The sequence below is a fragment of the Gymnodraco acuticeps genome, unplaced genomic scaffold, assembly GCF_902827175.1.
Source record: "Gymnodraco acuticeps unplaced genomic scaffold, fGymAcu1.1, whole genome shotgun sequence".
NCBI classification, from domain to species: domain Eukaryota; kingdom Metazoa; phylum Chordata; class Actinopteri; order Perciformes; family Bathydraconidae; genus Gymnodraco; species Gymnodraco acuticeps.
This window is the reverse complement of record NW_022992265.1, coordinates 2,409,415-2,435,647: the sequence shown is the minus strand read 5'-3', so window position 1 is coordinate 2,435,647 and position 26,233 is coordinate 2,409,415. Positions and strand designations below refer to the sequence as shown.

The 26,233-nt window shown below is 40.5% G+C and overlaps 1 protein-coding gene across 3 annotated transcripts in view; it reads right to left on the bottom strand.

Moving 5' to 3' along the window:
• stard13b (StAR-related lipid transfer (START) domain containing 13b) overlaps positions 1-26,233 on the bottom strand; it is a 68,786-nt gene that overhangs the window by 37,898 nt on the left and 4,655 nt on the right. Inside the window, exons 1-5 of one of the 3 annotated variants that reach the window (XM_034207133.1) lie at positions 22,978-23,080; positions 20,448-21,558; positions 13,731-13,874; positions 12,436-12,582; positions 7,735-7,768 (exon numbers count right to left, since the gene is read on the bottom strand). In XM_034207133.1, coding sequence (XP_034063024.1) covers positions 7,735-7,768; positions 12,436-12,582; positions 13,731-13,874; positions 20,448-21,440 — 1,318 coding nt within the window. In that variant the 5' untranslated portion in view covers positions 21,441-21,558; positions 22,978-23,080. Of the gene's footprint in view, positions 1-7,734; positions 7,769-12,435; positions 12,583-13,730; positions 13,875-20,447; positions 21,559-22,977; positions 23,081-26,233 lie in introns of those variants that run through there. The other 2 variants (XM_034207134.1, XM_034207135.1) reach the window with 2 other exon arrangements.

The window sequence follows — 26,233 nt, the reverse complement described above, 5'->3', positions numbered from 1 at the left end:
GCTGCGTTGCCCACAAAAATGCATGGGAAAACATTTACACTACTGTCCAGCACCTGGTTTCTATTAGAGCAATGTGAATCTAATCACAGAGGTACATTTCTCACTCAATCACACTCACTGCCTCCATTTCTCTCTTTTTCTCACAGAGCTTGCAGATGGAAAACATGCTCATGTTTTATTGATTTTTAAGTAATTTTCAATCTGGTTTTAAGTCTCTTTTTCACCAGGGACTAATCTCCATCACCTTTCTGGTGATGTGAAATACCATTTGGGGGAGTTTTGCTGTAAGGCATCTTCACAGCAATCACCAATAAATGCAGCTGGCAGGATGGCTCTTCATAAATTACAGCTTACTTTAGCATGACGTTAGCCTCCATGAAACAAATTCAAACAGGATGTTGATGTTTATATTTCAAGATGAGCGACGTCCCAAAGGAGAAACAGTTTGATGACCAGAAAGGAAAAATTACAGCTGCTTAAAATTAGTGCTACAGTTTTAGTTTTCCCTCCTATGACAGATGTCTCACATACACAGTTTTTTTTTAAATCACAAACTGCTACACATGAGTCTCAAAATACTAATAGAGCAAAGAAAACATTTCCATTTAAAAAACCAGACTGCATTAATCAACATCTATATGAACACTTTAAGTATTGTCAGGCCACATGTTTGCAAGCTCACTTAACAAAACAGAAGAAAACCATTTTGTATGGCTCCATTATAACAAAAAAGATTTAAGCTTTCCCTGTTAAGGATCCATTTGTGGACTCACTGTGAAACACTTCTGCTGAACTCATCAGCCGGAAGTACCGTGGAGGTATTGTTTTCAAACTGAGACACAAACAGGTCCTGCTTGGCCCTTAACTTAAAGCCAGCGCTGAGCCAGAGAGCAGAGAGGATACAGGAAGTCTGCTCTGCCTCCGCCTGCTATTGCTCTTTGATTACTGAGCCAAATTGTTTAATCTGGTCTGAAACCACAATAAAGTTGCAGTGCTACACTGCCCCTGGACAGAGCCTCTCTCAATGGCGTGCTGTTTTTTTGTGTTATCTGGGTACAGGTGGAAGTGCACAGCTATGTAAATCTCCAGTAGCATGGTTACCCGCAGCCTTGCTCCAGTGCAGAAGGACACAGTGTTTGGTATGAGCTGTGCCACGTGCTCCTCCAAGCCGGGATGAGGAGGCGAGGCTGCAGGCAGCGAGAGAGAGTGGAGGCGCAGACTTTTTGCCTCCCTGCAACATCTGGAATCTTTGTGGATTATGTGGGAACATTTGGGAGGCCAATGTGGTTACTGTATCTAAACCAACCCTGCGGAAATGTTATTGCTTTCGATACTGTGTGTGTGTGTGTGTGTGTGTGTGTGTGTGTGTGTGTGTGTGTGTGTGTGTGTGTGAGAATGCAGGAGCAAGGAGGAACTACAAAGTAAAACACCAGCCTTGATAAAGACCTTGGATGAGAAGAAGGTATTGTTCGGAATCAATCCCTCAGAGTGGTGGACATTCATGGGAATGGTACATACACACACACAAAAGGAGATAACAGGATCGTTTAGTCACTGCCATCCTGGTGCACAGCCCTGAAGTTGTGAGTTACCGTGCCTGCCTCATTACACTCCTAAATCTTGTTTCTGACTTTCTTCTCAGTTGGCAGTTGAGTGCTTGGACCACCTGTTAGCTATGTGGTTGCTTCACACCACACACACACACACCACACACACACACACACACACACACACAACACACACAGCATGTCCTCTTGTGACTGGCCTGCATCCTGACACAGCTTGCCCACGTCCACTTCACTTAGTTTTCAAAACCCAGGCCCCTAAATTCCTTATGTCACACACACACCCCAACAACACACACACACACCACACACAACACACACACACACACACACACACAACACAAACACACCACACACACACACACACACACACACACACACACACACACACACACACACACACACACACACACACACACACACACACACACACACACACACACACACACACACACACACACACACACACACAAAGCAGCCTCACCTTGTTGTTCCCCAAAGGATTTATTGCTTCTCTTGTAATTGGCAGTGTGGCTATAATTGGGAATCAGAACAATACACCAGTTTCCTCTCACTGGAGATCATACAACTGGCAGATCATTTGGTTTCTGTTCAAACAGCACTATGTACACACACTATGTAATGATAGGATCAAACCCGAAGATTTATACTTGGCAATAGATAATGCCCAAACATGATAGGAATAGTTAAACATGATGATATCATTCAGTCAAAAGAGTCTTGAAGACATTATTACATGACATGATGTGCTATCTAATGTATGATAACTACAGTAATTTCAGAGCGTGTTAACCAAAAATATTCTATAATGTTTTCACAACCTTGAGAAATGACTGTATATACAAAGAAAAGTCCAGAAATACGTCCAGACATTTTCCCTCCACTTTTTCACTTTCAAACAGCCGAGCTGGCCTCTGCACTCAGGAAACCACAAGTCATTTTCCGTATTTCCATGTGTGGAATTTTTCATGCACTCGTCATGCCAACAGCACCCTTTATAGTCTGAGCTGGATCTAAAAATGACGACTTGCTTATATATTTAGCGCATGATGTCACTGATCTGGCACCTGTCAGACAACGGACAGACGGGGAGCTAAAATAACGGTACAATCTCATAAAAATGGATTTTCCTGCTGGCATTTGCATGCTCTAAATCATAATGTCCAGGTCTGTTTCAAATAGTCAAAGAGCAGATGGAAATGCTTGGCCATATTCAAAACTTGTGATGGAAAATAAGTGCTTCTTAGCCTTTTCTTTTCAATACTGAAGCCACTTTTAATGCATGACTCCAATTCCTTACATTGACACAGAGAAAAGACACATACCTATTTTTAACAGGTTTTTAAATGTCATCATGCGTCCCTTCACAAAAAAGATGAGGGTCTCGTCCATCCATAAACTCAAACGTATCATTTTCCCCTTTGGACTTAAGAAAACACATTGTATCCATCTGTTATTTCCTGTTCAACCACAATGTTACAGACCTGTTAATGTATTCTTTATATATATATATAATATTTATATATATATACATACAGTCTGAAGGTACACTGCTTGATGAAATAAAGAATGGCTTCTTGTCAATTGCTGAATGTATGTACAGTAGCAGGTTTGCCAAGGAGTATGGAAACATTACTCAAAACCTTGAGGTTGGGACAGTTTGTCTGTTACTCATAACAAGAATATATCCTTTGTATGTGCATATAATATTACAATGTGTTTTACTGTGTATGAACAAAAGTATGTAGGCCCACCTTCAAATCCAGAAAAATCTAAAAGCTACAGCAGTCAATAACATTTTAGTGTGTTTTCTCTATGGCAACAGTTCAAAAATCAAGGTCTATAAAGAAATGTTTTCCAAGTTTGTATTGGAAGAATTTGACTGGCCCACACAGAGCCTGACCTGTCCAACATTTTTGGGATGAAAAATAATACAGCCTTCACACAGCAAATCATGGTTTAAGACACATCGGAAAATAATACAATTCCTCTAAAATGACCTCTTCCTTGAAAAACAATGGCCTCCCCTTGGGAACTATGTGACACTTAGCTAAGTTTGGACCATTTATGTCAAAACAACAATGATTCCATTATACTGAGGTCAGTATTCATCAGAGACCATGTCAATACAAACACAGTTAATAATCCTGCTTACAACTCAAAACATTCAAAGTCACATATGACTTACATTTTCCACCACCAGCCTTCTAATCTTGCTGTACAAGCTTTTGTGATGTGTATATTATGGTCTGCAACAGGCCTCCCTCCAGAGACAGAAGGAGAGACAGTGCAGCTGCCTGAGGTCACAGTCGGCCTCCAGCAGCAGGCGCTGACCCCGGTGAGACTGAAGGCCTGGGCTCCATGGGAACAGCTGAGGAACATGCAGCAGCAGCACTCAGAAACACAGCAGACAACCCTGCTGCAATGCATTAGTGTCTATGGACATTATATAATACCCACTGGGGCTTCATCAATAGCTGGACTGGTGATTTATATGGCAGTGTATACTCACTCAGGTCCCACAGAGGAGGCATTTCGCTCTAACGCCGATGCTCACTTTGTCACTCTCAAACTCTGGGAATCACAACTACAAGGCTGGTAAATAAAGATAATAAGATAAGATAATAAAAATGTGGTGAAGGTTCAAATAAATAAAAATGTTCACATCGTGGATGGATTACTGAACACTGGGCTTTACTGGGCACAGGTGCCTAAAATGTCAAGTCCTTCCCTGTCGGAAAACAAAATGTCACTCAAAGTAACAACTAGAAAGAGACTCAAACATGACCACAAAGAGACATAGAATGACTACAGAGACACAATGAGAGGCAAAAATGCTGCGAAAAATAATAGAATCACAAAACAACGACAACAATTGACTACATAGCGACACAAAACAACTACACATTAACCGAAAATCCACCTATGCTTCACCTTCTGATCAAACACCAGTCTTAAAAATGTCTAAAGATGTGACATGTTTTGAGTTACTGAAAGCAGCAAAACTGGACAGGAATATCTAATAGGGATATGAAGAAATAAACTGGCTAAATATTCTCTGGCCTTATTGACAGATGAAGGAAAGGTACGTCATGCCTTTCAATTGATTGAGGATACGCACATCCTTAGAAATGTTGCCAAAACAAACAATAAAAATCGGACCCATTACATCCCACATATTCAGTGTTTACTTCCGACACTTCTCACTGTGCGAAAACAGTGAGCGTCCCGATTACACAACTCTGAAATCAGAATCAATGAAAGCAGCATTGTGAAATTCCTCTTCAGGTGACATTTAACACTGCCAGTGACGGAAAAATGGCTACATTTAAACGTTTTAAAACATCCCTTTCCTTCCTTTACCACAGTCTTTCACTGGGAGTCATTCACACCGATGTGTGAAGGACATAGGGCTTTACATGACTTTCCTTAATAGAAAGAAGTCTCCAAGGGATTCACAGTTTCCTCTTTGCTTTTCTGATAATCAGTAGCAAGAGATTTCCACATTGAAAGTAGATTAGCATATGTATTCAGACAGAGGATCTGTGTAAATGTCTGTCTGTCTGAAAGTGGATAGTGGGACACTTCGGCCTGACAGTTCTGGGCCACAGCCTGCAGTTTAAGCCCCATTTCCCCTCAGCCTGGAGTTTGGGAAGGTGATGTTTATCATAACAAAGCAGATGACCATTTATTTATGCAATTTGAAAGTCACTGAGTTCTGCATTACTGCTTCTCCTTGGACCCTGTCAATCGTTCTGTCTTTCTTAACTGTTCACTGCTACCACTATTTTTCAGTTTAATACAACTATATTTACAAAATACACATTATCTGCGCACAAAATCAGAACCATTACAGAATGTAAATACATGTCTAAGGCCAGACAGATAAATGGAGCTTCATCCACCTTATATCTACCGAATCTCTGAGAGAAACGCAGCTGGATGTGGGGCTCTCGGCACTACAGTGTCACAGCGATTCATTAAGTCTATGATTAATGTCAGTTTAGGGTTTTGAGGATGAACATAGCTGCCTTGTCTCACCAAAGGAAACCATTAATTTCCACACTGCAATTAAAGAGACAGTAGGGAATAGATTTCCATGCAAATTACACTGTGTGAGAGGGAATACGGCACTTGGCCCAACATCTACTCAAGACTTGGAAAATGCTCTATAAACTTTAAGTAAGCCATTAGAAAAATAAACATGAGAGAAGAAGGATTAGGGTTTATTTCTTACCACATAGACTAAATCTTCTCTGAGTGTGTCCATATGCGGTTTTAGGATAAAGCTCTGGGTTTTGTTTTTATGCCTCGGGAAAAACAAAACAACAAGTCAAGTGGGGTAAAAGGTCTAGTGTTTTTTCCATAAATTCCTTGCGTGATCTTAAATAAATAAATAAAAACTATAAGGAAGAGTTTTGAAATCCCTCCGCATTTCCATGGTTCTTTAAAACTAACTATTGTTAACCATAATGTTTAAATAAAGGTGTGTTTATGCAACACACTGAATGTGTAGAGCAAGTGCATATGAGAGAAATAAAAAGTCTGCTCTGCACATTTATAGCTCAGAATACCAACGTTTTTTTCACTGCTGCTATGCTATTTTGGATCAGGACCAAAATAATGTGCTTTCCTCTCCTGGACAATGTAATGAGGTGGACAGTGTTATGGACGATACTGAGAACCATCTGGCCACCATGTATCAGTGTCATAAAAACAGGTCTCCTCAGCCCAGCTGTGAAAAATGCAAACAGGGAATATCACACCTAATGTGTATGACACCCAGTCAGCTTGGTCCTTCTTGACAACATTCATAAGTCTCCCATTTATTTTATTACTACATTCAAGTTAAATCCATATGTTGATTTCATTAACTTTACAACTAAAGACATTTGACAATCTGGTCTGGTTTATTTTGACAATGAGATCTACCTCAAAGAGAAAGCACGTGACTTGGTACGCAGCTTGTTACGAAATATGGTGAAAAAATGTTTTTAATGATAAATGTATTTGTAGAGAACCTCGGAGCCCTGTTGACAAACTTGTTGATGTAATACACGGTGGTCTCACACTCAGGTTTCCAAAGAATTACAGCTAGGAGCGACCAGCGATCAGTCACAGTGCGTATCACACATACACACCAAACAGACCACACATTAGTTAACTGCCGCATATAAAAGATACATGGAATTTTTCGAGAACATAATGTCCACTTGTGCGTTACCATCATGCACAACAGAGGTTATGTGAGAGTGCAACCTGAGCCTCAAGTGGCATCTACCCAAATCCCGCAGCTGCCCCCCATGGGCCACATCACACAGGGCAAATATTTCCCCTCGGCAAAACAGAAACAATGATCTGGCACTCTGCCTAATTTTAACTACATCCCGCCAAGTGACCAATATATAGAAGGCATTTCAAATAACATTCTGGAGACACCGGCTGGGAGGCAGCTCGCAGACACCTGTGGCTGTCAGTCCTGTTCACAGAGTCTGAGGCGGGAGCAGGGCCATGCAACATGCACAGAGCAGGATCAACTCACAGGGAGCATTTCATGATGTGCCAGACAGCAGCGCAGCACTGTTTCAACCTCAGTACAGAGATGTATTCAGACAGAGACTGTAGAGTTTACCCTAAATAATCAAGCCTCAATACTGATTAAACTCTCAGACTCTAGAAGCCCATAAAGGCGAGCAAGAAAAAAAAAATGGTTCAATCCATTTTCCAAGCCTCATCTAAATTGATTTCTCTCTTCTTTTAAAATCCAAAGCTAAAAAGGGTATAGCATTTTAGAAACATATTTTTGCTCAAATACTTATACATTCTGACAGTAATTAATAAATGAAATGCACTGACAAAAAACATCTGGCATGTGTATCTGTAATGGCTGTATTGTCCAATCAATTCATTTGGCAATGAAAATAAGAGTTAGCAACATTGGGCAGTTTCTCTTTTCAGTTGGATTATTTAAAAAAATCTAGTTTATTCTAACTTTTTTTCTTTCATTTAAGGATCAGCACCTTATCTGAATTACGGACAAGAGATCAAAACTGGCTCATGCTTACGGAAAGATATACAATTGTTTTCCGATAGAAACATTCAGGCACATTGCATCAAAAGCTATAAAAAAAGACAAATCACTTCTTACCTGCCCCTGCTGCATTGGTCATCTTATTGAACATCTGCAACACAAAAGAAATGCAAAACTATCAGTATCTGTAATATTGAGAAGGGGCTACTGATTGGCTACTTGAACATAGCTCCACTCTGAAAGATGAAAAAAGCAGGTCACATTATTCGGCTTTAACAACCATAAGAGGCACACACAGAGGATGTCTCCCTATCTTCAATAGGGCAATTGCTGATACAATGACAAAGTCAATACAGGCAATCCACAGAAGAAAAGGTGCATGCTTTAGCACAGAGGCTGATGTGCTGCCTCCTACCCCCAATTATCAGTCTGAAAATGTGAAAAGAAAAGCAACACAGGGATATTTAAATGCTAAGCTAGATATTAAAGACATTTTCATTGAGGGACAAATTGTAATACTGTTACATTGTTCATATTGAAGGTGGTGTTGTAAGGAAATATATGATACATATAAAAACTAACTGCAAACTGAGTAAAATAAAATAGGATTCTTACATAAAACAGTGATGTCCTGGAATTAAATGGTTCATTTTACTCCTGATCTTGCTTACCTCTCCTTCATTTCCCCTCTGTGCCCCACTGGTCTGATTTACGCTCTTGTTTGCTTTCCCCTCTTCCACATGTCTCCCCTAGCAGAGACTAAACGCTGCGAAACTCCCAGACAGCCTGTTTGCAATACCATTGACCCTCCGTCATGACAGTGAATTGGCAGTTAGCCCACATGGTGCTGATTCAAACTTCTATCAACATATCTGCAAAGGTTTTACTGGTCAGTTGGACTCCACACAATAAGTAGGTCGTGTACTGCATGTTTCATGAGGACCGCGGCCCCCCAGTGTTGTCATGGCAGCAGAAATGCTCACAGTTTTAAAGAAGCACTTGGCTGGTTGAGCAACATTGCTGCCACTTTGCTGTGGCAACAAAAAGACCTGATTGGCAGGATGAAACAGGACAGGTGCTTTTGTTTGTATCCGTCTTTGTTGCAGGGTCTCTAACATTTGTTGACCTCACGGCAAAAACGGTAAGGCAAGGCAATGCAAGTTTATTTATATAGCACCTTTCAACACAAGGCAAGGTAGTAGGACAGCAGGCACCTGCAAGTCCATGTTTGATTCATTTAGATAAAGATTTAAAGCAGGGATCTCATGACCACTACATTTCTGAAAGGTTACATTAAACCACTTTGCATGTCCATGCTGCTCCAGGGTTAAGGTTATCTTCAGGCGCACAATCTCGACTGTCTCACTATGACAATACAGAGAAGCAATGAATATAGCAAAACATAAACCAAATCTTTGAACAGCCACTGATGTATCCTTCATTATTGACTGTAAGATATAGCACAGTCTGGCACAATTTGATCACATATTTAAACATTTCTGTAACAGAGTTTAAAAGCTGGGTGCAGAAACATGGAGGGTCCTCATCTCTCTGCTTTCAAACTTTACACATGTCTTTGAAGAGAAGGACATGCAATGGACCTTATAACATACTCTCAGAGGGCCGGCTTCAGACCCAGTTTCAGAAATAAATATGTGAAAATTAGTACTCCAAAAACCAGATGCCGGGCCCCAGTGGAGATGTGCCGATTTTGACAAGGCTTCAAAGACTTGAACACATCCCTCTCTCCCTTTTTTTTTCAACAGCCAGAAGAAAGAATTTCATCCTGGCATGTTTGAGTGCTGACCCATTTTAAAACACATTGTCGTACTTCAGTCCTATCGCACTCAGATGGTGGACACATGTCAAAGGTTGCAGGTCAGGAAAATTGACATCCTCCATGCAAAAGTGCAAGAGAGGGAAAACCCTGCATCGCTATCACCAACAACTATGTTTACATGGAGTGACAGGCATGTGAATGATAGCTGCCGTCCCAGCACAAATGACACCCTGCCTGAAAGTCAACAGGGCAGTAACAGGACCGGTCAGTCCCAATGACTCTCTGCCGATCTCTGTCAACACAAATTTAAAGTGGGAACCCTCAACCCAAATATTTCTCTTCCCACCGATACAACAACACAAAGAACCACTCTCGACATAAACACAACAAAAATAAAATACATTGAAGGCTGCTGCTAACTGTTTTCTTCCCTATATCGCATTATTATTTTATGAATGAAGTGACTAATAGCTTAGTCTATAACATGTTAGAAGAAACAATAAAACATACATTTTTTCATGAGCCCAATAATATGTTTTCCCACTGCCCGTCTTGTCTGACCAACACTCCAAAACTCATAGATATGTATTTAAAATCATATTAAACAAAACAAATCCCCCTCCTTATAATTGAGAAGCTGTAAGTTGTAAATGTTAGGCATCATTGCTTGACAAATGAAAAAATGTCTAGTGTTGACAATTCAAATGTATAAGTAAAAAAGAGCTTAAAAATGAAGGATTTGAGAAAGCTTTGAGAAAAACAAACACACTAGGGAACATATCTGATACAAAAAGGCTTTTATAGCATCAAATAACTTTGTCTGAGCTATTATTGAAAATACCAAGTCTCATTCACTTAATCAGATCGGCAGAGAGATCAGGTTCAGACGACATACAACTACAAACTTGAACATTTCTTATTTTGTATTTTACTGTTGGATCTTGGGGGGGGGGGGGGGGGGTCAGAGGTTGTCAGGCAGGTGCTGATAACCTATTCCAGATACTTCCATAAAACATCGCTCCATAAATCCATAACTGGGTGTCCGGGCTCTGGCCTGTTTATTCTTAGACTCCAGGACTGTGATTCAATCTGTATCGCATTCTCGTTCCCTGCGGTCAGAACTTTTTATACGGACTGCAGCGCTCTTATGTAAGAGTCTTATGGGACAGAGGGGGAAGATTCTCTCTTCATGTGCAAAGCTTCTGATATAACATCTCATCTGTTTGCAAACTTTACAGGGTCAATCTTAAACCAGTGGACAAACTTAAATGAAAAGTTTGACATTTTGTTACGTATATTTGCATGCTGATTGAATGTTGCTGGTTTGGTTTTGTTTCAGCTAGGCTAGCTGTTTCCCCCTCTTTCAAGTCTTTATGCTAAGCTAAGCCAACCAGCCGTTAGCCTCGTATTTATCTACAGATATAAGAAGGGTATTACTCTTCTCTAACTAGCTATAACTATTTGACAGAAAGCCAAAACGCATATTCCTCAAATGTCTTAACTTCAGTTTTTCTTAAGCTGATAAAATCACGTTTTTCTTAATGTTCAGCCTTAAGAACACCAATTGTATCATTGGAAACATTTCTTTTTTTAAGTTATTCATATATCATCATCAGATCATGCCACTGAATAACGTGTGATCTAATTGTACTCAAGGTTACACTGCAGCCAGAATACTCTTGTCTCTAAATGATGTGAACATTCCCAGCTGTCCCCGAGTCACATTTGAACCTTAGCTGCTGTCATTTTCAAGAGATAGTTATGGGTTCCATAAAAAAAAGACAGGTGGCAACACATCTGAGAACTAAACACCATTTAATTTGAAGTACTCGGTGCTCACAGACAAAATAATCTTCTTTGACTTTCAAAGCTCAGCTCTGTCTCACCCTATAGCCTTCAGTTTGATCTTACCTATTGCAGTCTTCAAAGCATTATGGATTTAGTATAACAAAAACAAAACCTTATGTGACCAAAATCCTATTGAAGTGAGATTGGAAAGTGTAGCAGATTGGGGCTGAATCACTACAGTTACTGTATAAGCAGCTTGTTCGCCAACACATTGCCGCAGAGAGCCATTACGAAAGCATAAAGCACAAGCTGAAAGGCTCTGAATTTAAACCCGCCCTGCATTCTGCAAATCTCTCAGTTGTCTGTTTCTCTTAGGGCAGCTGAATAGGGACATTTTTATACTTTGTCCGGCACAAGTGAGTCCTGCTTGTTGAAGAATGGCTTAGCTGACCTTATGCCCAATGCAAACCTCAAATATTTACAGATGTAGAGGAAAGAGCATCTGCACAAAAGAACCTGCCAGAAATTCTCCTGACGGGTGGTGGACTTATCTTTTCAACGCTATCCACTTAAGCAATTCTGTGATTGTTGTCTTCCTCTGTCAACACAGGGATCAAGATATAGACGTCTGATATGTGATTGTGAAATGTAGGAGGGTGATTTCATTCATAAGGGAAATTAATAATAAAGTGTAGATAAGTATTTTCTAAATGGAGAAATTATTCTTCTGTCATTGATGCAGTCATTTCGTTTTTTAACCTCAGTTTAAAAAAAAAAAAAACTCATAACAATACAGGTTTATACCTACACTAAACATAAACTAAAACTGTTGATCAAAACAGGTCAAACTGAGTTTCATTTGATTATTTTCAGAAAAAGTAATCTAGGAGTAAACATTTTAGATTGTGTCCTTCCTAAATTAGCACTAAGTGAACATTTTCCATCGACGGACATACAAGAACTTTGAAATGGCTGGGGTAAAAACTTTGTGCTTCGCAGGAAGTCAACAGGTCATAGCAGTCACCCAAAAAACGCTAAAGCCAGATTTGAGTATAAGAAAGGAAAAAGAAAACATGTGCAACCAGTTTTGAAGTTAGACACAAAGGAATTTAAGGTTCACATCCTTAAAGACGATAACCGGACAACAGAACTGCTTGTATAAACTTGGCATGTTCTGTCCTACAGACTACCTGCACTGTACGATTTATTTTTGACACTTGCAGGAAGCTGCTTTACTCAGAGGAACTTACCGTCTTCTTGGTGGACGCTCTTGTTGCTATCAAGGCGCTGCGAGGAGCAGAAGACCTGCAGTCGCTCAGACATTCCCCTCTGTCTGGTCTTTGCAGAAGTTGGTCGTTCAAGGCTTGGTTTAACGTGGACTTTGAGACAGCACCCCACTGCAACAACATCACAACAACAATCAGGACAGGGTCCGTCTCTGTCCCGCCGAACGGACCGGGACAGGATGGTCTCAACGGTGGCCAGGGGAAAAGAAAACAAGAGGCTGAGGTCAACTGCTGGGGAAGTGAAATCTCCACTCTCAATTCAGCTCTGCAGCGGCACACAAAGGAGCCTGTATGTGCGGATCTTCTTTTGAGAGGACAGAGATTATGACCTTGTCAAATATCCCAGTAAAGATGTCTTGTCTCGCCCAGTCGCCTGTCATTAGTTAAAGCAAGTAATGGTGAATGCCTGGGATGGTTATGCCGATGCCTGGGAGGCATGTGAGCCTCTCTCAACCATTCCTAATGGACCAAATCATACAAACTCCCTTCAATACAATAGCTCCTCTGTGCGGTACATACATATGGACCCCAAAAGACCACTTTTGTTCCCAAATGCTAACTCTAGTGAGATATTTCATGAAACATGCCACCATGAGAAGAGCCCCTTTTAGAAACAGAGTTGCGCGGTCCCAGTCGCAACCTCAAAAGCACAATAGCTGTCTGTTCCTGCCGCACCATTCTGACCCGGCTAAAGCACTGTACGCTCCAGTATCACATCTAAAGACCTACATCATAAAACAGACTCAAGTCAGAAGGTCCCTATGAGATGGTCTTCACAAAGCCCATAGTGTTGCAGAGAGACTGTATCTCACAAGTCACAGACACAGTAACGACTCACTAGAGATCTACACACTGACTCCCCTTTCACACACTGGGTTTATGGCTCGCCGCTGGTTGATTTGACAAAATCTACACCTAATGTGGAACACTTTAAAAAACTCAGCAGGACATCAATTCTGATGAACACCTGTTGCTTACAGGTCCGAATAATGCATCAGGATTTTCTCACCACAGAGCAAAGAGAATTGATTTAGCGAAGTTTACAAGCATGACCAAGTATGCAGCATACGCTTCACAGGAATGTGTACAGTACCAACCGTGACAGTGGACATACCATAAGGTACTGCAGTGAAATCCACATGCTCTTTTACATCGCTGCCTACATACTGTTCATTCTGAGTTTATATAAGTATAAGGGACACAATTCTTGTCATACCCTTGGAAGGTATTGTGATGCCTGGGTGTGAACACACTCTCACCTGTTTCTTGCGGGTGGTGCAGGGTGTGTCGGAGGGGGAGGAGTTTGCACTCAGAGCCTCCTCTATGTCTCGATTAAGCTGGTCCAGTTTCCTCATCAGCTGGCTCATTGACTCCGACCAGGGAGACTTGACCTGCGCAGACTCCTGTGGGATATCAGAGAGCCATGTTTGAGTGAAGACAAGCTACTGCCGCAATTAGACTACTAAGTCAAATATTGAGCCAAAAGCATCAGAAGCACTACCATCATTATTTATACCTTATTTGTTTTCAAAATGTGTGTATTCAAAACCCAATTACTTAGTCTAGTTTAATATTGTTTTGTTTCCGGTTATTCCACATTGGCGCATTTAAAACATAGATTTAACTACATTTTTAAGACTTTTCCCCCTTGCCTAAATGTATCTAATTCTATCTGATCAGATATTAACACCATTTCTATTAACATTTTTCGATTTCTCTCCCTTATGTCAGGATTTTTGCGTCACAGAAGGTTCCATTTAGAGGATTAATTAAAATTAAAATGATTACCTCATTTAATACAAATGTTTTAAGTAGCCAGGCTAAACACTCACCACTTTCAGGCATTCATTTGAGATGAATATCAAGTTGAGTCACTGACACTTCATCAAACTTGCTTGGTATCTTAATGATATGCTTCAGCTAAACTTAATCAAAATCAGGAATTAATTTCTCCATCTTACTTTTAGACTCGCAGTAAAAGTAATTGAATTCAGTTGGAAAATCGGGTTCATTAGTTAGTCCAGTAATTACCTGTCACCATTGCCAGACTTATTTAACACATGAGAGCTTCCCAGTAAGGTGAGAGCATGTGTTGATTTAACACACTGCCCTAAACTCAAGAAGAGTTACAGGCAAAGTCAAAAAAGTATCTTGTAAATTGCAGTGAGCTTCACTGCTGCCACACATGGAAATGTGATCTCCTCTGCCGTGTCTCAGGGTGAAAGTGCAAAAGAGGAGGGCTGCAGACATGTGTGCCATACAGAGCATGATGGAATTCCCTGCACGGGCTTTCACTGCTCCCCAGACACACTGTGTGTATAAATAGACCGTCCTCACACAGACAGGAGCAGTGTCTGAGGATCGGGAGGTCTAGCCTCATAAATCAGCAGGAAACACCTCGGTCACCAAAGCATAAATTAACATTGTTAGACCTGGAGAGGGTCACCGGCTGCATGCTCTTCGACAGCATCAGCGTGGAAACTTTTCAAGAATATCAATTAAATTACAGAAACGTTTTAAAGGGTGGGTTTTCAGCAGAATGTCTCTTGTGGATCATTTCAAAGTTTTTGACACAGTAGCATCAAGTATTTTTTAGGAAACCCCTCCTTGAATGTGGTTGCTGCAATAAGTCTGGTGGGATGGATGCCAGTAATGAGGATCAACTGAGAAATGTGGCCAATAGTTTGCTTTACTTTGAGCTCCCCAGTTTAGCATTGAATTGCAGTCTATCAGCATATAATACATGGTTATATATAATCAATCAATGAAGACATCATTTTTAGATAATATTATATTATATTTTTTTGTATTAGAGCTGTATTCTACTTTATTGTGTTTCATTAGCTGTTTATACACCAGCCAGCAGCACTGGAGCTCACTTGTATATCTGTTTACAATGACATTTCAGGGTCTTATAAACCAGTTGTAAAATGTTTACAGTATATACTCCATATCAATTCTAAAAAGAGAAACTGAAGGATACTCAATGTGAACTAAAGGAGATGTGTTTAGATTATCAGGGTTATAAACTAGTAGATAGAATCAGTATCTTTGTCCCCAAACTACATGTTGTGTTAAAAGCCAAAATCTAAAATATGACAGTCCTCAACAAAAGGAATCCAGCAGAGTAAATGATTCAACATGCTGGGAAAATCCCAAATATCACTTGAATTATTTTGGTTGAAAACAAGTGTGAGATTACAGCATGTGATAACCCCAACTCCAGACGTACACAATCAATGTTCCTTTAATGTGGATGGCCCTTTACACGGCCAGTTCAAATTCCTTTCCTGGAATTCAAACCAAATACTGTGACGAATTACTACCGGCTATGTCTAAATCAAGTCATTATTCCATTTATAACATCAAGCCCCGCAATGCACAATCATTTCATTGAAGGGGCTTGTCAATAAATGTTCTGATGGGAAGCCACAATGTCCTGTCCTTGGTTCCTATCTGAAGGGCTTTGATAGACTTTTAAAAACAAGTATGACACTTGTTTTCACATTCCTCTTGGATTAACTGGGAGCTAAATAAAAGCTGGAGAAAGTTCAGTCCAAATGACGAAAGGCCAACCTTATCACATTTTGGATATTTGTTAAAATACTATTCACTAAGAAATTGATAGTTTGGCTACTCACATTTTGTTAATGTCATGATTTAACATATGTCAGTTATATTCCTTTCTACTGTTGTCAGAATGAATATCATTCATCATGAAGCAATACATCTGAATTGGAATGACAAAAGTAGACATTGATAAAAAACTATTATATGTGGTATTACACCTACATTGTGAGGAATTAAGGGACCAGACGGTCCATTCCTCTGCTGCCCACCCAGAGTCAGCTGACTGACCCGGCACTGGGAGAAAGTCTTTTTTCCCACTCAGGAATGACCTAAATCTGGCCAATCCCCTGTTGACCTCTAAGACCTGAAGGGTCACCTGGGGTCACTGAAAGGAAAAAGTAAAGCCTCTCTTCTCTGCTATGCCTGCAATGCACCGTGCTGACCAGGGAATATAAGAACGGTTTGACATGGGATCAGTATGTTTAGACAGCTCAATCCTCTGTCGGCTCAACAAATAAAAGCCCTTCACACACTTTTTCAAAAGACTGACCAGTTACTAAATTGGGTATATCGACCAAACAGTTACCCCTGTGATAGGAGAGACAAGAACAATGTAGATTAACCCTTACTAAAGTGTTCCTCTCTATGTGAGCCTTAGACTTCTTCCAAGAAATAAACACCGATTCCCGGAAAATCCTCCCTCACACTTTATAGTTTCTGTTTCCATATTTCTAAGATATTCTTCAGCGAGCATCTGAGTGTCATCACAGATTAAACACCAGGCTTCTCTTATTCTATTTATGGAATCAGAGACATACAAATTGTCAGCAGAGGGGACATTTGTGAGATTTTAAGACTTCCTTCTATTTGGTAATTACATTTGGTTATGTGAATAAAAAAAAACTAAGAGTACTGTTTGGAAATGAAAATGTGTGTTAACTTGGAAAAACAACTGTGTGTCAAGTGTGACAAAATTATGGTTATATGGTTAGTTATAACAAATTGATCAGGAACAGTTAACATCCATGGCTGTACTCTGTGGATAGAGTGCTGGACTTCGAATCAGGGGGTAGCAAGTTTGAGTCCCACTGCAGTCAGCATGTCGTTGTGTCCCTGGGCAAGACACTTCACCCCAAATTGCTCCTGTGGGGATTGTCCACAGTACTGAATGTATGTAAGTCGCTTTGGATAAAAGCATCTAGCAAATTATCCTTCCTCTTAATTATCCTAAGATCAGTGTAACCCAGACTTTTTCTTAATACCTAAGCAGCAAAATTAAAATGAATGAGAAGCATGTGCAAATAACACTGAGTTCTGAACAAATCCTTATGTGCACACCTCAGTGGGTGCACATTCCTCCAAATAAGAGCAAGACAGAGGCGGACCAAACTGTTCCAAGTGAGTCTATGGACATAATGTTGTATCTTGAAGATCTCAAATCAAGCTTTACTGATGATAAGAACCATGAAATTGACCTTTATCAGAAAGTATCATTGTGCCTAAAACATGTCTTGAACTCTTTAGACGAAGAGCTAAAAGCTGATATATACGATGTGAAGGCAATTCTTGATATTCTGGGCTAAAAGACGGAACACATTGTGTACAGGGAAAGGATATGAAAGAAGCTGAATCTGTTGCGAGCTGGACTTAACCCCTTGAGTCAGACAAACACAAATGCAAGAAACAGATGCCCCATTCTGGCTCAAGGCAGATGAGGGACACATTCATACTGTCTCTTTTCAGTGACATCCCCGCAAGGTGCTGTTCAGGAATGTGGGCTCTTCTACTTAGAATGAGACAAATTCCAGAGAGGGCTTGACGCTCAAGTGAGACACTACCCTTGATTCATCTCTTGGTGCATTTCCCCTCGATCCGGCCCCGGCAATTGTGTAAAGTCCTCACACCATGGCAACTGAGCTGGTATGAGTCATCCTTTATAAATGTATTAATGTTATCTTCTGGGGACAACAACTTGTGAGCTGACTATAACTTTATCAGCACAAATTGGCCACATTGTGGAGCCCAACACAGCGTCTTTGACATGGAAATGAGGAGTTAAGTGTGTGAGCTCTGGGCTCGGTGCCTAGTCTGCACCACCCACAGAGAGTGCCAGAGATCACCATGGAGGTCTCCTCATGAAGCAGCCGGTCATGCGAAAGGGCAATGGCTACCTGGCTGCTTGGAGGAATAATTTAGACACTTCATATCCTGCGATGGAAAACACAAACTGAACATAGCCACCATGTCTGTAGAGTGGGAAGGATAGGTAAATAATTGTGTATTTTTAGGGGCATTTAGTCACAGCTGAGCTAAATGATGCAAGCAGGGGGGAGTCATGAGATGAACCTCAGAGCAAACTCTATGCTTACAGTGCCCTCATATGGTTATTGTTAACAACTGCAACTGTGAGCTATTCAACTGACTTCCCTCCACAAGTCCCATCAGACTTTTCGTATTAAGAATAAAAAGATATGCATGCATAAATGATAAATGTTGGTCTTTATGCTGTCAATATTTTGTCTTTTTTTATACATTACATTACATTACATTGCATTTAGCTGACGCTTTTGTCCAAAGCGACTTACAATAAGTACATTCGACCAAGAAGACACAACCTTGAAGAAATATAAAATACAAAATGTATTAACAAACTGTTGTTAGAAGACTTGCATTCAAGATTAAGTTTTGAATGTTGCTGTCAGTTAGCTTTTTTCTGATTTTTTTTAATCCTAATAAAGTATTTTTTGTGGGTATCTGATCAGATTATCTATCTTGCATCTATGTGAGTGTGTCAATATGTGGTTGACAAAAATAGCTTGTTTCACTGCCATGTCAAATTATTATTTGCGTTCTGCCTTTTGAATGAAAGTGAAGCCCTTCCTATAGATATGCCCACATCTCCGCCCACCGTATGATAACAGAGCATGTGGAGTGACAGCATGAGAGGACTTGACCTGCCCTCCTTGGATGATATAAACAACAGGCTCCCTGGATTCCCTGCATTCTTCCACTCTTCTCCAAAACAACTCATTCAGAGCAGAGTGTCATTCTACATAAAGCTGGCATTACCTCAACATCTTTTCGACCAAAAGACAGAGAAGCTAATCTCGCCTTTCCATTCACTCTGCCCCGTTTACTTGTATACTAGAATGACAGTGATGTGTCATTGAATATGTTCCATCGAAAACATATCCAAAGGCTTTAAACATATATATGAATGCTTACACAAGGCTTGAAAAGGCAATAAAAAGCAGCGATGAAGGGTTACAGGATGGTTATAACCAAGGTCAGGGAAAAAGGGTCTGAAATGTGCCTTGACTTGTTGAAGATAAAAAGAGGTGCTCAGTAATGGAAGGCTACGTTCAGTGCTAATATGTCCTGCTTTGGGCTCTGTCAAAACACCGCTGCCTGTGAAGGGAGTGGAGAGAACGCAGAAGCTGTTTGCATTCCTTCTAGGTCTGCGTTTCACCAGCACCAATGTGAAGTCAGTGAACTCCTACACACTGATACCAACAATGCATTATCTCACAGTGTAATGATGTCAGCTGCTAGGAGCTGGGAATATGGGCTCTCACACTTCCTTGAACGGACAAAAAATAAAGCTAAATAATGCCGCTACAAGATAGCTGTCTATTGCTATACTGTACAAATGCTTTTAAGTGTCTTTGACTCATATATTTTACTGTAATTTAAATTAGTGTTGGGCAACTTATGCTTCAGTCATATTTTCATTATCCTAAGTGTTCTTGTTTTTTTAGCTTTTAAGGTTATTTTTATAGTTCACTTTAAATGTGGTGTAAATACTTGTTTTTAGTATCCTTTTTTAATACTACATTGTTTCTTAAACATACTTATTTTGTATTATCCTTACATATTTCTTTTTTTACCTACTTTTTTTCTTAGATTGATTATGTTTGCGCCACCAGATCCCAAAGCAAATTCCTTGTATGTGTAAACGCACCTGGCAATAAACTTGATTCGGATCCTGATTATTATCACAGTTTTGTATATTTTGATTTTGATTCTCTAAAATGTTTTTATTAAGTTTTCCTTAAAACAATATTGACAAAGTTGTAATATGTCTGTACAATGAAACTGAAATAAAATGTAAACAATAAAAGACTAATGGGCATTTATTTAGCATTAATTGCATATGTACATTAGAAATGTGCAAAAATGTGTTGTTTTTCTGACACGTTTCATTGTTTAGAGTTAGTTCAGTTATTTTTGTTACATTATTAATGTGAACTAATTTAGAAAATTGACATATGTGACAAAGGTTTTTCATGTGCATATTTGTAATACAGACCGATGTCCATGTCAATATTTTGTACGAGTTGTTTAAAGATATATAATAACAAAATGCAAGGGCAACAGTGTAGGATTTTAAATCAATACCAGCATACCTCCATACAGCACGTTTCCCCCTCTGCTTCATAACCCGACTTTCTGGCCGTTTGATTGATTTCTGCTCGAGCACTTGCAGTGCTTCTCCTCTTCTGTTTGTCTTTGCTCCTTTGTCTTTGCTGGACGAGGTATTCTCTACTCTGAGGCAGATCTGAGAACACATCATCGTCATCGCCATCATCACCATCATCGCCATCATCACCATCATCACCATCATCATCATCATCATCATCATTGTGATCATCCTCTTCCAGGGAAGACTCTCCATCCTCAGAAGTCTCATTGACAAAAACATGATTGTCGGCTGCGGAGGGACAGGTGTAGTGTGAGAAGGTGATGGAGCTATGTTTGTACTTCACAATGCGTGGTGGATCCAGGAGCCTCGGGCCAGGATCAGAAAGATTCCGGGGGTCAGGGGTGGTGGAAGTGGAGTCCAGATTAATATTGGGGCAGGCGTCCTCAGGAGGAATAAATACATCGCCATTTGATATTGGCTCTAAGCTCTTAAAGTCTGTTTTTACACATCCCAACATCATGTTTAACGTCCGGCCAACATGATTCTGAACCACCTGATCCGACTTGCCTTCTGCAACAGAACCAGAAAGCAAACGGGAGTTGTCATCTAAGATTGTGGACAAAATACCTGCTTCATGCGGCTGAGATGAGTCCAGTGGACTTTGGTCCAGGGGGGCTTTAATGTGAATGACTGATTGTTCAGGCTCCTGTAAGCCCACAGCTTCCCCAAATTCAATGTTGTTATGACAGACACAAACAAAACTCTTCTTCAGCTTGTGTACGTTCTGATCCGGCTCCAACAGCAAGCTTTGGGCTTCAGGGAGACAATCGTCCCCTCTGTGGTCTACGGAGCCGTTAGCCAAGAGAGCAGAGCTTTCTGAGGTCAACTCTTTTGTTGTTGAAATGGCTGACTTTTGTTTTCCTGAAGCTGTCCAAGACTGCTGTGCCTCCAGACTCATCACAGGTGGATTCTCCATTACTGTTTTTTCCTACAGTTTTTCATAATTTAAAACATAAATCCACAGGTACTTGTGCTTGATGTATTGGATTGCCATTCTCAGCCAAGATGCTCAGTCCAACCACACAGTAGATAACCTGAAATAAACAGAAATGAAAGTATGTGAATGGAATGTGACACATCTGACAAGCACAGACAGATGTAGATTATTTCCAAGACAATATAGGCACAACAACATGGACATACATACTTCTTAGATTGTTTCCGCATGTCTCTGCGTCCTGTAATTATCAGAGTCTCCGTTCACTGCCAGAGTTTAATGTAAAGCTGCTATCTCCTGCTCTGAACACCTCTGACTAAGCGCCATTCTGCGAGAAGTTTCCTGTGAAATTTAACATCTGGCTCAGGCAGGGCTGTTCAAGTCTGGATCTGTTTCACAAACGATCGTAGTGACATCACTGCACAGAGGAATCTGATTGCTCTTCCCTAGTTGGTGATTTACTATGTACAACACCATTCATCAGGGCAGAGGATTGTCCCTGGTGGTTAACATCCCTCTCACGCCTTCATTAGGCCATTCTTTAGAACACACCTTGGACAGGTCAGAGCAACCCGAAGAGCACGCGGAAAAGCAAACAAAGCATTATTGTGCAGCTACAGATGATTATCATCTTATTTAAGCACATAGACATTCCTCAGATGACATCTTAAGACAGGAAAATACCAAATTCAAAAGTAAACATAACCTTCACATTGGTTAACCAGTGCAATCCACATGTTTTCACCTTGATGTTTAAACAGCAAAACACATGCTTGTTTAGACGGAATCACTGAGATATCTTTAGAAAACAATGTTATTTTTAGTCTATTTCCTTGAAATGCTTAACAAAAAGTTAATTAATTTATACTAATTTACACATGAGTCTCCGCTGTTACTGTGAAAAAGCTGCAGTTGGCAGTGCATTATGCAATGGCCTTGAGAGAGACACACACACACACACACACACACATACACACACACACACACACACACAGAGGGCAGAGAAGGAACATCAGACAAGAACAAAATCTAACTCTAAAGATACTTTCATAAATGTAACAAAATGTGTACTGTATACTAAATGTACATATAAATAATAATAAAAAGTACAAATGCTGTATCACCTAGTGAATGTGAAGTGAGTCTACAAGAGATTAGGGTTCCTTCTAAGAAACCCCTCTTTAAAAAAAACACTATGCAGAGAGGGTCTCATTATTCTCAAATGAATACGGAGCAGATTTAAATGGAGGGAAGAAGTCACAGAGTGAAATGAACTGAGAGTATCGACTGCCAAGCCGAGACCACAACTTATTTAGGAGAGTGAAGAAAAAAAGGAATCCAGGCTAGAAGAAATTTCAACAGAAAGGTCCCCGACAAGTCTTCTCATGCAGAAACAACCAATAGTTGAACGGAAGAACAGAAAATTAGCTAAGAGAGAAATTAGTAATTGTCATTTGTTTCTCCATGATAGGCAGATGTCAGTGAAATTCAAGCATACAGAAAACAAAAGACTCACCTGCTGAGTTGGGGGAAAATAATTCTGTGTTGCCCAAACAGTGTCACCATGAGCATGGCAAAACAGTGTCAGTGAAGCTTGTTCGTGTAAGAGCAAAGAGGGTTGGACAGCGCCTTGCAGAGCTACACTTATGTCCCCATAGGCCTATTCTGCGAGAAGGCAAGCTTGTCATCACAACTACCTCCCCCTCCTCTTGTGTTTCCCTGGGGGGCTGCAGGAGTGTTCGCTAACCATTCAGAATATGCGCAACAGAGAAGGGAGTATGTGTACTTGTCGGGAGATGGAAAGAGGAGGATAGACGGCTGGGGGGAGAGAAGAGGGAGGGAGAGGGTCGGTGGTGGGGGGGGGGGGGGAGCAGCAGTGGTTGGCACTGTAAAAGAACAAGGTGAAATGGGTTTCCAGCCCTTACGAACAGACCGTGGGGAATGGCTGTGCAGGAGCAAGATGTACCGCAGCAGTGACGTTAGCCGGAAAACACCGACCTGAGGAATGCTTTCAAGTCAAAGGGAAAAGTTGTGAAGCACCAGGATTTTCTGTAGCTCTTAGAAATATATCAAGATGATATCTCCAAAAGAGGATTTATTACTAAACTGAAACTAATAGTATGTTTTCACGACTATATAGAAAATCTGCCAGTTAGGGGTGAGACAATTTGCGATGTCCCCTTATAAATCATGAACTGGCAGGATGGTCGGTGGTATCTTCGGGCTAAAGAAACTCACGATTGATAGTTTATTGTCATACTGATATTTTGTACAAACTGTAAAGTCCACTGAGACAAATGTAACATTTGTGATATTGGGCTATATAAATAAACATTGATTGATTGATTGATTGACCTTCTGTTAAGTGTCTAAAAAATGTACTTAAACTATTAAGACATTTCAAATTGATTAAAGTCATACTAAAGTTAGAGTACACATGTGAGGGGCATGTCTGAGCATTTGCTTGTTGATTGGCTGAGGACTGGTTGTTTGTGCAGATCCTTGGCTCTCTGATAGGACTGAAGTGCCGAAGAAAGAATTTCTGAGTTCCCACTCAGTAGGTTGTCCTTGACTTTATACCATGGGGGGGGCTTCATTCATTCATTTGTGTCTTCACCCGGTCATTCTGTCTGCTCACCAGGAGAGAAGTGGTGAAGCCACGGCCACAAATCAACACTTGGACTCTGTTTGACCTCTGGTGAAATGAGCGCTGAGTATCTCCTCCCTCATTGATTATATACTTTGCAATCTGCCCGTGGCTGTCATCTTCTCTCACCTTTTTGACCTTTCCCCATCATTGTCTTTCTTCAGACTATACCAACTTATGTACTGATATTATATTGAGTATTTTACCCATTTTAATTCAGACAACTTGGCAAAAGACAAAAGTTGCAATATTCTGTTGTGCCATGCTTTACACAGCAGCCATTGATAAATCCTATGATTAAATGGTGAGATAAGCTATGTGTGCAAACTTTAGTTTGTTTCCTGATCTTTTGTTCAGATCGAGTGACATTTCCCATGTCCTTGTTGGATATCTGCGTTTACATTTCCCCGTTGTCCGACTGGTTACATGGAAAGATTACAGGAGGCACATCAGAAGTTTAGCTAAAAGACAATTAAGCTCTTGCCTAGGTTGTGTGTACACACACACATATACATGTGTGCACAACTTGACAATGAAGCAACTAGCAGAACATGTGCTGTAGGAGTGTTTGCTTTGTCTGAGAAAGGTAAAAATAGCATGCAGGTGCATGTGAAAGTGGTAAATGAAGCAGAAGAGACACAGAAGAAAATAAGTCAGTCTATTGTTACAGTAAAAATAAACATTTGAAAAACACCAACTTGAAGAATTGGCTGCACTTAATGAATAATAGACTTTTCTCTGCCGGGTCTATCTGAGCTGTGCAAGTGAGCAGTCCAAGGCCAGTGGGAGTGAAAACAGTTCCGCTCAAACACAGCTGGATGCTCTCACAGGCTTACCAAGAGGCCCTGTCTGCCCGTGGAAATAAGAAAGAAAAAACAGCCCTGTTTGTGTCACTGTAAGAAAAAACTGTCTGTCTTCCACAGGGGATGGAGGGTATTCAGCACCTGGAGCAGGAGGGACTGTGTGTATTTGAAGAAGTCACTTTACACCAGGCAAACAACAAGCTCTGTCTGGGGGCTTCACTATGATCATGTCATTTTCATACTATCCTTTACATATGAGTAAGTCTGTAGTCTTTTATGGGGTCCTCAATCTCAATGTTATATAATAAATGATTGGCTGTTGGAAAGAGGGTAGCATTATGTTGTAAAGCCTTTTGAAGCTTCGGCTACATCAATTGACTTAACGGAACTTAAATACAGTATATTCACAGTTAAATCGCACTTTCCTAAAAAGTAATCAGACACGTCGGAGCCTGTTTTGTGCATTCTAGTGGTTGAGATTAAAACATGTATCTCCTCAGTATCAATGCTAAATGTATCTTTTAGCAGTGTTGAAATAAATGTAAACACGACAAGGCATCCTGCTGCAGATTACGATATGTATGTATGATAAGACAGGACAGGGGACGGGGGTAGCGGGGTCAGTGGACAGGCTGCCAAAGCAAACTACCAGGGATGGCAGGCATACCAAGCCCCCCGCTGCAGATCCTCTGCAGACGGACGAGGTCAGTGCCAACCCCTTCAGAAAGAAACAAATGTGAGTGAAAGAGGATATTACTGTTTGTTTTTGGCTGGTTTACAGAGTGATAAGAAACATCATTTCCCTTTCTGCTCACCACTCACTTCAGGTGCAAGAGTGTAACAGATTGAAAATGACAGAGTTCATGACCCATTCACTAAATAATTGCAACACCTGGGGGTACAAAATACTTTTTCAAGGAATAATTAATTTCAAGCTAGACATTGACATTTTAATCTATCGCCTATTTGCCTATTTTGGAATCTATTCAGGTCTGTAAGTGTTTTAGATTGTGAAATGTGAAACTATCATGGCTGAAAAACATTTCTGCACTTGTCATTTCACTTGCCGTCTCCCTCTTCCCTTATCAGCACCATCTACCTGGCTGTCAAGACGGGGCAGACGTTGTGAAGTGCCTGTGGTCTTCTCATGGTACATTGAGATTAAAGTGAGTGGAAGAGAATGGAGCCAGGTGTGTTATTGAAACATGTGGCTGTATGGTTGCAGGTTTGCCTGTCAGCTATGCAACATGTTATTGCTGCGCAGAACAAGCGTGAGTTTGTTGAGGTTGAGAGATGGACAGGGTTAAACTACATCTATAGTA